Source organism: Alligator sinensis, unplaced genomic scaffold (genome assembly GCF_000455745.1).
Source record: "Alligator sinensis unplaced genomic scaffold, ASM45574v1 scaffold406_1, whole genome shotgun sequence".
Classification (NCBI taxonomy): Eukaryota; Metazoa; Chordata; order Crocodylia; family Alligatoridae; genus Alligator; species Alligator sinensis.
In genome coordinates this window covers 1,194,804-1,212,412 of record NW_005842181.1, presented here as the reverse complement: position 1 = coordinate 1,212,412, position 17,609 = coordinate 1,194,804, and the positions used below count along the sequence as shown (strand labels likewise).

Here is a 17,609-nt window from a genome sequence, read left to right as displayed (position 1 = left end):
TTGCAGTCTTCAAATACTTGAAGGGCTGCCATTGTCAGGTATCTAGTTAAGTAGTCCACCCACCAAGAGTCTTTGCTCTTCCAGCCGTTCTCAGTTCCAGGGTAGAAGTGGTTACCCCCTTTTTTTTATCTGACCAGCCTATTGTTTTCTCTTTCAGTAGAGATCTCTGACCGGCTGATTGTTTTCTCTCTCTATAGAGAAGTGTGTGTGTGTGTGTGTGTGTGTGTGTGTGTGTGTGTGTATATATATTTTTATTTATTTATTTATTTATTTTTCTATTTATATCCCCATAGGACCTCAGCCCACCGGCTGATGTCAGGGATGAGTCCCAACCAGAGGTCCACACACCCGTGTCCTCGCCTGCCACGACTTGGTGTTTATGGGAGTAGATTCAGTACCTGGGTACGCAGTTCTAGTTGGTTGTCGTCCACTGTCCTATGTTCCTGAGGGCTCCACCATCCCCTACACCCTCACCTGTTCCACCGTGTATCGAATCGTCCTTTCATCACTGTTTGGCCATCGGGTTCTCTCCCGGGGCCTCTGTCAAAAAAAAGAAACCAAGCGCTCCCGTTCTGGATTATTGTTCACCTGTCTTTCGGCAACAAAAATAAATATATATACTCGGTGAGGTCCCTTTCTCCTTCACCTGTTCCCGTCTTTACAGCTGCTCTTCATGAGCCTCTTATTGGGGTCATTACAGTCCCCTCACCCACACTGGGTCTACCATTGATATTTTTTTCCTTGCACCCCTTTTAGGGTCTTTATGGTACCTTTCTTCTGGAATGCCCCTCTATTAGGGTCTTTATGGTACCTTCCCCCAGCTGGGCTCTGCCAGCTGCCAACCAGATCGCAAGCAGTTCCTGGTACTGCCACTCCACCAATCCTTCCTCTAAGTCTTCTCTGGGGAGCTCGCTCTCTGCAGGAGCCTCCTGCTGGCATTCCAGGTTGCTCTCAAGTTTTCCCGCAGCGTTGCTTGGCCCAGTTCCTCTCCTTCCGATCCTGCGCTCTCCTTCCCTGCCTGCTCCAGGCTCCTCTTTATACTGAAGTTTGAATTCCCGGTCCCTCCCCTCCAGAAACACCTGGGCAAGGAGGATTTCTGCCGGGCCATTTGGGGCTGTGGGGCTGGGGCAGCTGATTTTATCTTTAGTAAGTGCTCCTTTGCCCCCTGTGGCTCTCTTTCTCTTTCACAGCCATAAGAGGGAAAACACCTTTTTTTCTCTTGTTGCAGAGAGTAGGATACCTATCAATAGCTTGAAGTTGCAGACAAGTTGATTAGTTTGGATATCAGGGAAAGCTTCTTCACTGTTACAATATTGAGGCACTGGAATAGACTGTCTTGGGAAGTTGTGGCCTCTTCATTACTGGAGGTGTTCAAGAAGAGACTGGACAGCCATTGGTTGCAGATATTCTAGGCGCAGATATGTGTAACTAGGTGCATGGCTCAGGGGTGGGAGCCTGGCTACAGTGGGGGGTTAATGAGTAATAGCCTTCTTGACCAGAGGTATGCGACAGCTGACAGGGATAATTGCCTGGGCTTAGAGGAGGTTAAAAACTCCCAGGGAGGGGAACTGAGGAAGAGGGGAAAGACTGTGGTGCTGAGGAGGCAGCACAGAGCCAGAGTTGCCCTCTCTAGGTCTGAGGAATGACTGCTTGTTTTCGGTTAACTGTTGTTGTCTCTGTATTTGTTTGTTTTATTAGTGATGTTGTTTCCTGTGGGGGTAAGCTTGCGCCAGAGAAAATAAAAACTGAATGACAATATGCTATACATGGTGGAGAACATGGGCATTTTAAATCCAACGTCAGCCATGGGGACCAGAATCCTGCTAAAATGGCTGGAGGGGCTGCAGCAGCAGCAATAGCAGCAGCTGTTTCAGCAGCTCCAAAACAGCAGTTCCAGAGAGCAGCACGAAACAGCTATGACAGACCTCCCCACCCCCCTTGGATATAAGACAGAACCCCCGCCTGTGCTGCAGAGTCACCAGGCTCCCCAAGGCTAGAGAGTGGAGGCCTCATTAAGTTGGGACCTGTAGATGACCTGGAGGCTCACCTCACAACCTTTGAGTGGGTGGTGGAGTCCTATCAATGGCCATAGGACACAGGACCTGTGAGGGTGACCCCTCTGTTAACTCAGGAAACACAGGCCATTTAACAGATGCTGGGAGAAGATTCATCCCAGGATTATAAGAACCTTAAAGCAGCCATACTGGTCTGATAGAGTTTCACTGGGGAGACCTATTGCCGAAAGTTTTGAGTGGAGACTTGGGACCTGAATGCATAGCCACATGCCATGGCCCAGAAGCTAAAGGACTAGTGTACTCGCTGGCTAAATCTGGACTTCTGGTCAGCTGCAGAGGTTGTGGAACTAATGACTTCAGAACAGTTTTGTGCCACCCTCCCACTATAAATCCGGAGGTGCGTGTACCACCACCACCAGGGGCCAGCCTGGAGAAAGCCACGTGGAAGGTAGAGGACTTCAGGTGAGGCACATTTAGACTGCTGGGATTCCTGGAGAAGCTGGCAGCCTCCAGGCTCGGGGAGGCCAGGGCTACGCGACAAACAGGACAGGTCTCTAGGGTCTGATAGGGGCATTACCTCCATCTCTTCTGAGGCCCCATGCAGGAGGAAAACTCTTGAGTGGGCCTCCCAGAGAAGAAAGCCACTTGGGGCACTCTCACAGCCCAGGCAGAGAAAGGGAGGCTCAAATGATGTGCTTTTACAGTGGGGAGAAATGCCACTGAGATCGAGACTGCCTGCAGATGGACTTTGGGCACTCCTATGCCTTTGTCTCAGAAGTGAGGCAGGAGAGCCCAGACCAAAGGTGATATGTAATCTCTGTAAAACTTGGGAATGTCCATGTGGTAGGGCTCATAATCTCAGGCTCTTTTAAAACGTTTGTGCATGAGTGGTTTGTGAGTCTGGCAGATGTCCCAGTAGGTGTCCCACCTGCATTCATGGGGAGACCCAACCCTACCTCATAATTCACCTGTGCCTGACCATCAGGGGACAGAAAGGGTATCTAAGAGCAGTGGTGGCCTGTTATCTAGCCTACACTGTGGTGGTAGGGCTCAATTGGGGGTTGATGGCCGAGTTGATATGGTTGGCCTGGAGAATGGCTAAAACCCAAGCTGACCCCAATGTCACAGAACCAGAACTAGGGGAGACATTTCCCTTTTCGGACCCCAAGCTTTTTGGACTTTTACAGAGGTCATTCTGAGAGCAGTGGCAGGTCAGGTGGGAGACCCTTGGCAGCCAGAGGAAATGCTCAGGAAGAAGGGTCAGGGTTCAATGAGATCTGGACCCTGCTCCAAAGAAAGCAGAGGGTCAGAGAATTTCAGGAGCTCATCAGGAGGTTGGGCTGGATCAGGTGGAGGAAAGCTGAGATTTCATCCTTGATGAAAGGGAGGGTTTGGTATATGCTTCACTGTATGGATGGGCCAGTGAGGCCATAGTGGATGCAAGCTTAGCAGCCCAGGACCCCTATTTTAAGTTGCAGGAGGACAAGGTCACATGGGCATGAGAGTCCCAATTATTGGTCCCAAAACATTACCATGGCCAGATTTTGAAACTGGTACATAATGTAAAATGGGGGTGGGGAGGGAATTCGGTGGTGTAAAAGACCCAGGAGAGAGTGCTGCTGAGGGGTTTTTGGCCTGGAGTATACTAGGAAATCAAAGACTATTGTGCATCCTGCCCTGAGTGCTAGTTTGCTGCACCTCAGCTTGCTCATAAGACCCCTCTAGCGTCCATCTTGTTGGTCGCCATACCATTGGAACAGGTTGGGGTGAGCATGATGGGACCCCTGGAGCCCAGTTCAAGGGGATCTAATGTCATCTTGGCCTGATTGACTATGCCACCTGCTACCCCGAGGCTATGGTGATCTGCTCAGCTTCAGCACAAGTGGTGGCCTCTGAGCTACTACAGATTTTCTCCTAGGTGTACGTTCTTAAAGAGGTTTTAATGGACCAGGGCATGGCCTTTATGTTCTGATTGCTGCATGAGGTCTGGGGCTTATCAAAGGTCTATTCAGCAAGGACTTCAATGTACAATCCTCAAATGAATCACCTTGTCGAAAGATTTAATCAAACACTGAAGGGGATGTTGAGGAAATTTATCTCAGAGGAGCTGTGGAATTTGGATCAGTTATTACCAAATTTGTTGTTGGCCATATGAGAGGTTCCACAGTCTTCCATGGCCTTTTTGCCCTTTTAGTTACTGTAGGGGAGGCAGCTCCAGGGCACACTAGACCTCCTGTAAGAGTCCTGGGAGGCCCAGGGGACAGCTACACAAAACATAGTTTGGTATGTTTTGAAGCTGTGGGAAAGATTAGACCTGGTGGAGGTCCGTGCAAGGAAAAATCTTGAAGCAGCCTGACAGGAGCAGGAACAGCAATACAATAAAAATACTTGTTTCTGGATCTACTAGCCAGGGTATTGAGTTTTACTATTGCTCCCCTCTTCCTAGAGTAAGTTGCTCATGAAGTGGCAAAGTCCTTTGGTGATTCTTAGGCAGGGGTGGACTTAATGGCAGATCTGGCCGGCAGCCGGACTCCATTTCCTAGCAGTCCCTGCCTGTGTGGTTGGGGCCAGTCTCTGTAGAGACCCCAGCCACAGCTGTGCTATGATAGCAAAGTTGGGGTTGCCATGGAGACTGGCCCCAGCCATGCTGACCAGGCACGTGGCAGGGCAGCGCAGGAGACTGCTCTGGAGTTGCTGGGATCTTGCAGTGGGGGGTGTTAGACCCCGACTCCATGCGGCGCCCAATGACTAGGGAGATGACGGTCTAGTTGCCCATGGATCCTGTTACTCATTAGCCAGAGCAGAGCAGGGAGCAAAAACAAGCACACATTGCTCACAACAGCGTTATTTGAAATGGAGACAGCTTCGGACAAGGGTCTTATGCCATAAAAGACAGGGACCTTCCCTGAACAATAGTTCTTTTCACATTTTATACACCTTGGTTCATACTCATTAACATTTCCTGCCTTGTTCCACCTCCGGTTCCACCCATTTCTCCTCCCATTTCAAGCTCCTCTGTTTACTGCTTACTTCATTAACATGGGATTGCCTATGCGTTTCCTTCATTTACATGCCTCCCTGCTAAGAGCGCGTGCGTAAGACCATGAACTCTGGTACTCTCGGTCACTTGCTGGTTCTTTTTTGTTCTTTGCTGATTTCAGTACCATCTCCAAGGTTTGGCTTCTGTCTTATCTCCTGACGATAGCTAGTGGTATCTTGTTCTTACATAGCAAATCATACATTTTACACACTGTCCTTTTGTTAGGAAACTGCTTGCTTAAGCATTTGCAAAGTTAGTTGCTTTTAACATATCAGCTAACCTTGTGACTAGCATTTTTTTTCTGAGACACAGGAAAAAGCCTTCATTCAGCTGCACACTCAGCACCCCCAGATTCCATATTGTTACCCCAACATCCAAAATCCATATTGTTACCCTAACAGGGAGCAGCTTGGGCAGGGCCAGGGAAGAACTGTGATCTGCAGCCTGCATGTGTAATCTGTATCCAATTATAATACATTTTTAAAAAGCAAAAAAATAAGTCATGATATCAAATTAAATGGAAAAGTATGCTATTTAGCTTATAATAATTGTTTTTTCAGGCTAAATCCTAAATTTTATTTAATCATACAAATGAGGAGTGTAGTGCACTCAAAAAGAGGAGTGCAGTGTAAAAATTCAAACACATACCTTTTAAAGGATCATAAAAATTGCTATTTTTCCAAAGCAAGAAGATGTTGCTATTTTGTGTTCCTCATGATATTATCATATTCTGGTTAGATTATAAATTATAAATTAAACGTTGTAACTCATTGATGAGAAAATAAGGCTGAGCCTAGGGACTTGATGGCTGGACTGTTGCTAAGTTAATACTGAACTTTGTGAGCTGAAAATGATGTTCTTGTTGCTAAGTTGCTCAAGACAGAAATTCAAGTGAATTTATTATGATTTTTTTTCTTAACAGGCACATGCCAAAGTCTGGCATCTCTACAATGATCGTTTTCGTCCAACTCAAGGAGGTGAGGTGTCTATTGCCCTTAGCTCTCACTGGATAAAGCCTCAATACATGAGTGAACAAAATATTAAAGAATGTCAAAAATCCCTTGACTTTGTGCTTGGCTGGTTTGCTAAACCCATATTTATAGATGGTGACTACCCAGAGAGCATGAAGAGTAACTTATCATCTCTGCTGCCTGAATTCAGTGAAGCAGAAAAGAAGTATATCAAGGGAACAGCTGATTTTTTTGCTCTTTCTTTTGGAGCTACACTGAGTTTCCAGCTCTTGGACTCTCACATGAAATTTCAGCAGATAGAATCATTAAGCCTGCGGCAGCTCCTTTTCTGGATAAACAGTGAATATAACCATCCAAAAATTTTCATTGTGGAGAACAGCTGGTTTGTTTCTGGAAGCACCAAGAGAGATGATGCAAAGTATATGTATTATCTCAAAAAGTTCATTATGGAGACATTAAAAGGTAGGACGGAAGATGAAATAATGTTTTCCTGACAAAACCTATTGTGCAAAATATCTTAAGGAGGATCATTAAACAAATGTTTAGAAACTTAATTTCGGTTTTATACATGTTCATTATGCAGTGAGATTCCAAATAATTTTTGACATTCTGCATCAACTGTCAATGCCTGTAATATATATGGGCATCACTTTGGTCCTATTCTGGTCTGTTGTTAAAACCAATTGTAAAACGTTTGGGCGTTTATACACATGGTCTGGAGGGTAGCGGGGGATGGTGGGGAAGCTTTAATTAGAGTGTCTCAGAGAGCAGCTCTCTGAGCTGTTCTAATTAAAGCCCCTGGAATGCCTTGTGTATCAGCATACCTGTGCTGAAAAACGGCGGCACGGGTGCTTTAACTGAAGCTCGTTGAACGAGCTTTAGTTAAAGTGCTCCACTGTCATTTTTCAGCGCAGGGATGCTGATGCATGAGATGCTGGAGTGCAGTAATTACCATGCTCCAGCAGATTCAATTAATCCTGCTCCAACTTGGTGTAATTGTAATGCGTCAGAGCAGCCTCACTACTCATGTATAGGTGCCCTTTGGTTTCAGTGGGAGCAGTGCAAGCTCTTTGTGAATGATATTATCTCTGTATTAATTGTGTTGTGAGTAATTATAGTAATTTAAGTGTTTTAGGTAGATGACCAAATTACTAAAGAAGAATCTATCTAAAATGAAATACTTCCTGAAAGCATCACTGGATGCAATTTAGGGTTGAAACCCATGCTTTAATATAAAGACATGAAAATCCAATTGGTTTGAGCTTGATTTCTCTCTTGATTTCTCTCTTGACACTGGTCTCAGTTTGAGAGGAATGATGTTCTTGAAGTTTATGTGAATCTACATGGTTTTTAGCAATTAGTAAAAACTTTATTTACTTGAAATTAAAAAAAATGAAAGTACAGCTTATTTCATTGACATCTTTCATTTCTAGTGTTTTCAAATTGCAAAGCAGATTCTTTTAGTCCTGCTTGTCATCTACAACCAGCTGGGATGATTATTTCCAGTTGTTAATTTTCATTATCTTAATTTTTTGTTATAACTTTTTAATTGATTCACTTACCTGATTTTTCCTCCAGTGTTTTTTTCAGCACTATAATAATTGATTCCGATTAAATGGCATTTATGTTATATTGCGTTTTTTTTTTCTAGGAGAGTGAAAATTATTTCTATTTGCTTCTTGGCTGAAATGACAGATCCCAAGAACGTCCACTTGTTTTTCATTTGCTGTTGTAAAATCCTAATCATTATAACTGAAGTAAGAGCTGAGCAAATGTGCAACATGTATCTATGATCTGAAGAATACTATAAATAGAGGGTTTTTTTATTATTGCATGTCTAGTGTTAGTCACTGAAGACAGCACAGCTCTATGCTACTAACGTCCTCATGCTGGATTGGACCCCTTTGAAAGCCAGATCTGGCCTGTGAGTCATAGTTGGTGACCCTATTTTAGTGGTTAGGGTATTCAGCTGGAAAACAGGAGATTCTGATTCATAGATTCATAGATTGTTAGGGGCTGGAAGAAACCTTACAGAACATTGGGTCCAGCCACCCTGCTCTAGGTAGGAAGACAACTGGGGTTAGGTAACCCCAGTGAGGTGACTGTTTAGTCTCCTCTTGAAAACCTCCAGGGTAGGTGAGTGCACCACCTCTGGAGGAAGTTTATTTCACAGTCTGGACACCCTGACTGTGATGGAGTTTTTCCTGGTATTAAGTCTGAAGCCTTTCAGGAGTTTGTATCCATTGGTCCTGGTCTTCCCCAAGGGCGCCCTAGTGAACAGTTGTTCACCGAGCTCCTGATGCACTTCTCTAATGTAGCAGTAAACCACTATCAAGTCCTCTCTCAGCCTTCTCTCCTTTAGGCTAAAGTGGCCCAGGTCCCTCAGCCTTTCCTTGTATGGTTTGCCTTGCAAGTCCCTGATCATATGGGTGGCTTTTTTCTGGACCCTCTCGAGTTTTTTGCACTTCCTTCTTGAAGTGCGCCACCCAGAACTGGATGCAGTACTCCAACTGCAGTCTCACCGGTGCTGAGTACAGCGGGAGTATCACTTCCTTAGTTTTACACAAGATGCGTTGGTTGATGCATGCCAGCATGTTATTTGCCCTGCTGACCACTGCCTTGCACTGATGACTCATGTTCATGTGAAGGTCAATCATCACACATAGGTCGCTTTTGGCTGTGGTGCAAGTCAAGCTGTCACCACCAAGCTTTTATATATGTTGAGGGTTGTTTGCCCTCAGATGGAGCACCTTACACTTGGAAGTGTTAAACTTCATCTGGTTCCGGTCTGCCCAACTCTTGAGCTTGTCCAGGTCCGCCTGTATTTGCAACCTATCTTCTGACGTGACCCTAACTTAGTGTCATCTGCGAACTTGGCCAGTGAGCTTTCCACTCCCCCATCCAAATAATTGATAAAGGTGTTGAAAAGCACTGGTCCAAGCACAGACCCCTGAGGGACACCACTGGCCACTTTGTGCCAGGATGACACAGATTCATTCATGAGAACTCTCTGGGTCCTACTCTGTAGCCAGTTTCCCACCAACTCAACTGTCGAGCAGCTGAGCCCACAATCTTCCAGTTTTCCCACAAGGATATCGTGGGGTAGTAGATCAAAAGCCTTTTGGAAGTCTAGGTATATAACATCTAGCTCGTCTCCCATGTCCAGGTGGCGAGAGACCTGGTCATAGAAGGAGATGAGATTGATAAGACAAGACCTACCAGTGACAAAGCCATGCTGGCTGTCCTTCAGAATCTTACCTTTTGCAAGCGTAACACACAGATTCCTTAACGAGCTTTTCCAGGATTTACTGGAAGGTTAGGCTAATTGGCCTATAGTTGTCTGGGTTCTCCCTCTTTCCCTTCTTGAAGATGGCCATAATGTTGGCCCTCTTCCAATCCTCAGGGATTTCCCCTGTGGGCCACAAATTCTGAAAGAGCTTTGCCAGGGGTTCCGCAATGACCTGAGCCAGGTCCTTCAGCACTCTCAGATGAAGTGCATCTGGTCCTGCTGACTTATAAATGTCTAGCTTTTCTAGTTGGTATCACACCCACTCAGCATTCATAATGAGGAGGCTTTCAGTCCTGGCATGTCCCCAAGGGGCCTTATCTCACTTGCCTTTCCCCTTGGTCTGGTGAAATACTGAAGCAAAGTGGGCATTCAGGAGTTCATTTTTTTCCTGAATGTCAGTTACCAGCCATCTGGAGGTGTTAAGCAAGGGTCTCACACTTCCATTTTTTTCCCTTCTACTGCCTACATACATAAAGAAGGACTTTTTATTGTCCTTGACTCCTGTAGCTAATCTAAACTCAGCTGCTGTCATGGCTTTCCTGATCATTCCCCTACAAGTGCTGGCCACTATTGTATAGTCCTCTTTGAGGACCATCCCTAGCTTCCACTCCGTGTATGCCTCTTTTTTTCTTTTTTAAGAGGACTGCAATGTCCCTATGTTCATGTTTTCAGGTTTATTTCTGCTAATCTTTTTTTTTTATTAACAAAAAGTTATGCATTTTAAATTTAGAAAAAAGGAAAATCTATAAAAATGCAAATCACTAAATCTGAAAATAAAGCTGTAAAGCTGGCAGGTCCCTTAAGTCTGGAGCAGTTTTGCAGCTGACTTCAGATACAAGGTATTTGCAGAGGAATATTATTATTTTTAAAGAAGCTCTTTAAATTATTTAAGCCATAAAACAGTCTAAAAACAAGAAATATGAGGTGTCTGGAAAATCAAATGAAAGTATTGCAGCATTAACACTGTCATCTGGACTGAGTAGATAGTGGGTACATCTACATGAGATGCTACTGTGCAGCCATTACTATGCATGTATTAGTGCTGACAAACATCTTTTATGTGACTGTACTGTGCAGTAGCCTCATAATACTGTGCAATAGTGTATTAGCATTGTCCATGCTGTGACGCACTGCTGCGCAGTATTTTTCAGCTACTGCGCAGTTGGTGTCTCATGTAGACATGCCTAGTTAGTACAAATCCATAATATAGATATCCCCCCAGTTGAATTGGTATTTTTTTGTTTTAATTTTTGAGCAGGTCCTTTTTGTTTTTGCTTAATTTCTTTGGGCAAAATAGTAAGTTAGATCCAAAACACACTGAACTCAGTTGAAAGCTTTACTGAATGGGCTTGGATCAAGTTAGTGATATGAATATAATCTATTCATAGATTCATAGATGTTAGGGTCGGAAGGGACCTCAATAGATCATCGAGTCCAACCCCCTGCATAGGCAGTAAAGAGTGCTGGGTCTAGATGACCCCAGCTAGATACTCATCTAACCTCCTCTTGAAGACCCCCAGGGTAGGGAAGAACACCACCTCCCTTGGGAGCCCGTTCCAGACCCTGGCCACTCTAACTGTGAAGAAGTTCTTTCTAATGTCCAATCTAAATCTGCTCTCTGCTAGCTTGTGGCCATTATTTCTTGTACCCCCCGGGGGTGCCTTGGTGAATAAATCCTCACCAATTCCCTTCTGGGCCCCCGTGATGAACTTATAGGTAGCCACAAGGTCGCCTCTCAACCTTCTCTTGCAGAGGCTGAATAGATCCAGTTTCTCTAGTCTCCCCTCGTAAGGCTTGGTTTGTAGCCCCTTAACCATACGAGTGGCCCTTCTCTGGACCCTCTCCAGGTTATCCGCATCCCTCTTGAAGTGCGGCACCCAGAATTGCATGCACTACTCCAACTGCGGTCTGACCAGCGCCCGATAGAGGGGAAGTATCACCTCCTTGGACCTATTCGTCATGCATCTGCTGATGCACGATACAGTGCCATTAGCTTTTCTGATGGCTTTGTCACCCTGCCGACTCATGTTCATCTTGGAGTCCACTAGGACTCCAAGATCCCTTTCCACTTCCGTGCCACCCAGCAGGTCATTCCCTAGGCTGTAGGTGTGCTGGACATTTTTCCTCCCTAGGTGCAGCACCTTGCATTTCTCCTTGTTGAACTGCATTCTGTTGTTTTCTGCCCATTTGTCCAACCTGTCCAGATCTGCTTGCAGCTGTTCCCTGCCCTCCGGCGTGTCCACATCTCCCCATAGCTTTGTGTCATCTGCAAACTTGGACAGAGTACATTTCATTCCCTCGTCCAAGTCACTGATGAAGACATTAAAGAGTATCGGTCCAAGGACCGAACCCGGCGGGACCCCACTTCCCACACCCTTCCAGGTCGAAACCGCCCCATCCACCACGACTCTCTGGGTGCGACCCTCCAGCCAATTCGCCACCCACCGGACTGTGTAGTCATCCAAGTCACAGCCTCTTAACTTGTTCACCAGTATGGGGTGGGATACCGTATCGAAGGCCTTCCTGATGTCTAAGTATACAACAACCCCCCCTCCTCCTGTGTCCAGGCGTTTCGTAACCTGGTCATAAAAAGAAACTAGATTGGTCAGGCACGATCTGCCTGCCACGAACCCGTGCTGGTTTCCCCTCAGCATAATTTGTCCTGCCGGGCTCTCACCAATGTGAGCCTTGATAATTTTTTTAAAGACTTTGCCAAGGATGGAGGTGAGACTGACTGGCCTCTAGTTGCCTGGGTCCTCCTTCCTCCCCTTTTTGAAAATGGGAACCACGTTGGCCCTTTTCCAGTCCTCCGGGACTTGGCCCGCACGCCACGAGCTTTCAAATATTCCCGCCAGTGGCTCTGCAATGATGTTGGCCAGTGCCTTCAGCACCCTCGGATGGAGCTCATCCGGGCCTGCCGACTTAAAGGCATCCAGTTCTTCCAAATGACTCTGCACCATCTCAGGGTCTACACATGGTAGTCTGGCGCCTTGCTGCTGCCTCTCTACAACCCCAGTGAGAGACTTGTCGTGCCCCTCCCTTAGGAACACTGAGGCAAAGAACTCGTTGAGGAGTTCAGCCTTGTCCCCTCTGTCCGTCACCAATTGTTTCTGTCCATTTAGCAGGGGTCCTATTCCTCCCTGGGCCTTCCTTTTACTCCCTATATATCTAAAAAACAATTTCTTGTTGTCTTTTACTTGGGTTGCCATCCTCAGCTCCATGGTAGCTTTGGCCCATCTAACTGCCTCCGTACAAGCACGAACAGAGGAGGTATATTCATCTTTGGTGATCTCTCCCTGTTTCCCCTTTTTATGTGCTCCCCTTTTGTCCCTTAGGCAATTTTTTGTATTGCAATACAATCTATTGTATTGATCTAACATACAAATACTACAGCAGTTTTTAATATGGGATGGTACCTATGTGAAGCCATTTTGATTTTTCTCCTTCTCTTAGCCATCCGGTATGATGGAGTTGATGTCTTTGGATACACTGTTTGGTCGCTCATGGATGGCTTTGAATGGCACAGAGGATATAGCATTAGACGTGGATTATATTATGTTGATTTTGAAAGCCACGACAAGAAATTTATGCCAAAGTCTTCAGCCTTGTTCTACCAAAAGCTAATAGAAAAAAATGGCTTCCCACCTTTGCCTGAAAATCAACCAATAGTTGGGATGTTTCCATGCAACTTTGCTTGGGGAATTGTTGACAACTACATTCAAGTAAGTTTGATGACAAAAGCCAACAGACCCTTGAACCAAATCACCTTGGAAGTAAATAATATTGCTGCATATTGCTCTCATTTTCACTTTGGTAATATTAGATGGACAACCATAATGGTTTGGGTAGTTGCCAGTTTATTATAGCTGCATTTTCTACACAATATCTTTCCAGCCTTCATTTTGTATAGTAAAATTCAGCTCCCAGATTGGGTCGAAAAGTAGAATTTTTAATTTAGATTTTCCACAAAGACAAAAGTATTTTTTAAGGCTGAAGCATAGCTTTGCCACCCAAAAAGTAAACTCTACCCTTTTTTTTACTCTGGAGAAACATTGCATCCAGGTTACACGATACATTGATTTCCAAGAAAATTCAACAATCATTGTCTTTCTAGATTTCAAATAAGTTGAGATTGGAAATGGAACTGGTGCCCTTGGGATCAATAACAGCTATACATTTACTAAGTCAGTCATCTGGAGACAGTTTAAAAAAATAAACAAACCCCTCTTCAAATGAATATTTTCATTTCAAAAGGACATACAAATATTTTGTGCTGTAAAGCTGAGGTAGTGAGATTTGTAGATGCATCACAGTGGAAAAACACTTTTGACAGCATTCCCACAGTATTAGTGGAAATGCATGCTTTAGTAATTTACAAGGGACAATTCTCCAGAAAAGCAATTTCCCTCTGACATGCTGTTTTTTATTACCTACCTTTATAAGCACAGCACTGACCTCTCCTGAGGAAAAAAACAACTGATTTGCAGCAGCCCTGTACAGTTCTACAGAGCCTCAGTTACTGGCCCAACATTGGGTTTAGGCTGACACCTGCTTTTGAAACAGAGGGTCAGTCAAGGAAATTTGTGCTTAAAGGTGTATTTTAGAAAGAAAAATAGTTGGCACAGTCAGGTGTACATGTAGGGATAGTATCCTGCCATTTGAATTTTTGTACTATTTTTCCTATGAAAGGTAAGCTGTCGTGGTAAGGAGAAGGGTTTTATTGTGTGCAGTATTTTTAAACAGCACACTTTACAGCCCTTTTTGTGTTTGTAGTATCTATTAAAAATGATTTAAAAATGTATGATGCTAAGAAGCCCCGAGTGTCTACCCCTCTCACTGGCTCCAGTGGGTAGAACATGTGCTCCACATATCTAGGGCCCAAAGGATTTTTGGGAAATGTATTTATTGTCTGAGTGATTAAGATAACTGAGAGATCATACCAAAATTAACAATTCAGAAAACAATCTAATAGCTTAGCAGTGAATGAATGGCACTTCCTAGTTCAGTATAGTAGTACAATGAAGGGCATTTCTTTATGAAGAAGCAACATTTTCTTTTGCTACTTGAAAGCATGCTAAAAATCAAACTCAGAGAATTATTTCTTTTTTTCAGCATCCCAAATAATTATTTCTTTTTGTTATATTTTAAAGAAATTTCTTTTAAAATGTAAGTTATTCATAGAACCATAGGGTTTCTGTGTTATCCTTATAGATTTTCATTGGTTGTCCCTGAGTCATCCCTAGGTTCTTTCACAGAACATTTGTATGAATCAGAAGGGGTAACAAAAGACATGGTGGATGTGTTAGAAGGGAAAATGTGTATTTATTCTGAGTCAATTCCCAGTTAAAAGCAATATTTCGCTTATGACTATTAGTGGGAAAAATGTGTTTGATGGTTATGAATTTTCTGAGTAATTAGATCTGATCAATCAAATCTAATGTTTCTCTTTTCTTCTTAGGTAGACGTAACTCCTTCCCAGTTCCTTGACCCTAATGTGTATTTGTGGGATGTTCACCAAACTAAGAAACTTATTAAAGTTGATGGGATTCTTGCCCCAAAACGCAAGCGTCATTGTGTTGACTTTGCTGCTATTAGACTACAGATCTCTCTGCTGCAGGAAACGCGTGTCACACATTTCCATTTTTCACTGAAATGGTCTTTGATTCTTCCTTTGGGTAACCTGTCTCTAATCAACCACACGCTTTTACATTATTATCAGTGCTTTGTTAGTGAACTTCTCCGAGTCAATATAACTCCTGTTGTTGCTTTGTGGCAGCCTATGGCAGAGAACCAAGGGCTTCCTGTTTCATTAGCAAAATATGGAGCCTGGGAGAACCCAGAGACTATTCAAGCCTTTGTTGAGTATGCCAGGCTCTGCTTTAAAAATCTTGGTCACCGTGTCAAATTTTGGATCACAATGAATGAACCCTATGTGAGAAACCTGACTTACACTGCAGGGCATAATCTGTTGAAAGCCCACGCTAAGGCCTGGCACCTATATGATAAAGAGTTCAGAAGATCTCAGAAAGGTAAAATATCTATAGCTCTGCAAGCTGATTGGGCGGAGCCAGCCTGCCCATTTTCCAAAAATGATCAAGAAGTTGCAGATAGAGTTTTGGAATTTGATATTGGATGGCTTGCTGAGCCCATCTTTGGAAATGGTGACTACCCCCGTGTGATGAGAGAGTGGCTTCACCAAAGAAACAGCATTGATTTATATAATTTCCATTTGCCTTATTTCTCTGAAGAAGAAAAGAAATTAATCCAAGGCTCATATGATTTTTTTGCCTTAAGTCATTATACGACTATCCTCGTGGACTGGGAAAAAGAAGATCCACTGAAATATGATCACTACCTTGAAGTTCAAATGATAAATGACATCACGTGGCTGAACTCCCCCAGCAGAACTGCTGTGGTGCCCTGGGGATTGCGGAAATTGCTCAAGTGGGTTAAATCTAAGTATGGTGATGTCCCAATTTATATTGTAGCCAATGGAATTGATGATGATCAGAATGTGGTTCATGATAAACTGAGAATATATTACATACAGAATTATATCAATGAGGTTTTAAAAGGTAAGGAATTCTTGGGATTTTCAGTGTATAATCCTTTTGGTACTCAAATACATTCTTATGAAGCTTTTGTTTTTGTTTTTTAAAAAAAAAAAAGGCACAGCACCTATCATGTTATGTGGACTTGACTTAAGTTATACTATAGTTATACGATACTATAGTTTATACTATATACATTAGTCTCTGGGGGTGTTTATACATGTGCCGCATGGAGGTGGGGGGGGTGCTTTAATTAGAGTGGCTCTGAAAGCCGCTCTAATTAAAGTGTCCGAAGTGTCACATGTATCAGCGTCCCCGCACTGAAAAATGGTGACTGGGGTGCTTTAAACAAAGTTTGTTGAATGAGCTTTAGTTAAAGCATCCCTGCCGCCATTTTTTCAGCATGGGAATTTTGGAGTCTGCTGAAGCATGGTAATTACCACGCTACAGCAGATTTGATTAATCAAGTCTGTTGTGACATACTAATTACAGTGCACTGGAGTAGCCTTGATGCACATGTATAGGTGCTCAGGTATACAAACCCATTGTTTAGTATTAGAAAGATAGATCTTTCACGTTCTGAATAAAGCAGGCAAGTCATATATCCTTAAGCAGCTGCAGTTGCTGCAGTTTAGGTACTTGCAAAATGTGTTGGCAAGATTGGTTTTCTTTCTCTTTGATTGTTCTTTCAGTATCTTCTCAGCACTTTTGCCTCTTGTCCTCTCTGTAGGAGTATCACAAGAGTTAGTCAACTACCCATCCCTCATTTCTATACCCTGTCTGAGTGACCTCATCAACATACATCTGTTCAATAATCTTTTTCTTTATTCTATTCCTGGCTGGTTCTACATTGCCTGTTTCCTGTTTTATTGGTTGAGAGATTAAAGGCAGGAAGGGATTGTTTTGATATGAACACTATCATAGTACATTCCATAGGATTTTCCTGAGTTACCTAAAGCCCCCCGCCTCTCCCAGCCCCCTGCTGTTCCCCTGCTCATTTCCAGCCTTCAGGGGCTTGTCTCCATCCTTCTGCTTGTCTTCAGCCCCCTGCTCATTCTCCTGTTCTGTCTCCAGTCTTTTGGAGGCTGGAGATGAGTAGGAGAATGAGAAGGAGGCTGGAGAAGATTCAGAGATTCCCCTGGTCGGCTCCTGCTCCCCTATCGCTTCCCCACCTGGCTCCAGCCTCCCGCACTGCCTGCAGCTTAGCAGCGGTGGCGGTCAGGGCCACTCAGGGCCTCATGGCACAGCCTCACCTGAATGGCGGGGGGCCAGCAGGGCTCGGCCCAGGCCACGGCCCAGGCCACCTGGCACCTGCACTGCAGCTGCTGTATCTCGCGGTGCGGCCCAGTGTCAGCAGGGTGCTGTTTGCTGTTTGGAAGCTTGGGGGTGCTGTGTCTGTCACCTGTGGCTTGGCGCTGCTCAACCTGAGCAGCTGGAGCTCTGATAAAGTGCACGGTGCCCCATAGAGCCAGGATGCACCTGTGCGATGTGGCAGCATGGTTGCCAGGCATTTGGAGCCAAGCCCCGCTGCCCCCTGAGCAGCGTGGCTGTGTCATGAAGCCCCAAGCAGCCCCCACCGCTGCTGCTACTGTTGGTGAGTGGGGGAGGGCTGGGGCCAGGCGGGAGAGTGAGTGGGGGAGGGGTGGGGGGAGCAAAAGGGGACTGGGACCAGATTCATAGATTCATAGATGTTAGGGTCGGAAGGGACCTCAATAGATCATCGAGTCTGACCCCCTGCATAGG

General features: G+C 44.6%; 1 protein-coding gene across 1 annotated transcript in view; it reads left to right on the top strand.

The window, feature by feature from the left end:
- The window catches only part of KL (klotho), an 85,838-nt gene that overhangs the window by 54,944 nt on the left and 13,285 nt on the right, over nucleotides 1–17,609 (top strand). Inside the window, exons 2-5 of the mRNA XM_025207094.1 lie at nucleotides 294–402; nucleotides 5,978–6,488; nucleotides 12,769–13,037; nucleotides 14,774–15,890. Of these exons, the coding sequence (XP_025062879.1) occupies nucleotides 313–402; nucleotides 5,978–6,488; nucleotides 12,769–13,037; nucleotides 14,774–15,890 (1,987 nt within the window). The 5' untranslated portion in view covers nucleotides 294–312. The remainder of the gene's footprint in view (nucleotides 1–293; nucleotides 403–5,977; nucleotides 6,489–12,768; nucleotides 13,038–14,773; nucleotides 15,891–17,609) is intronic.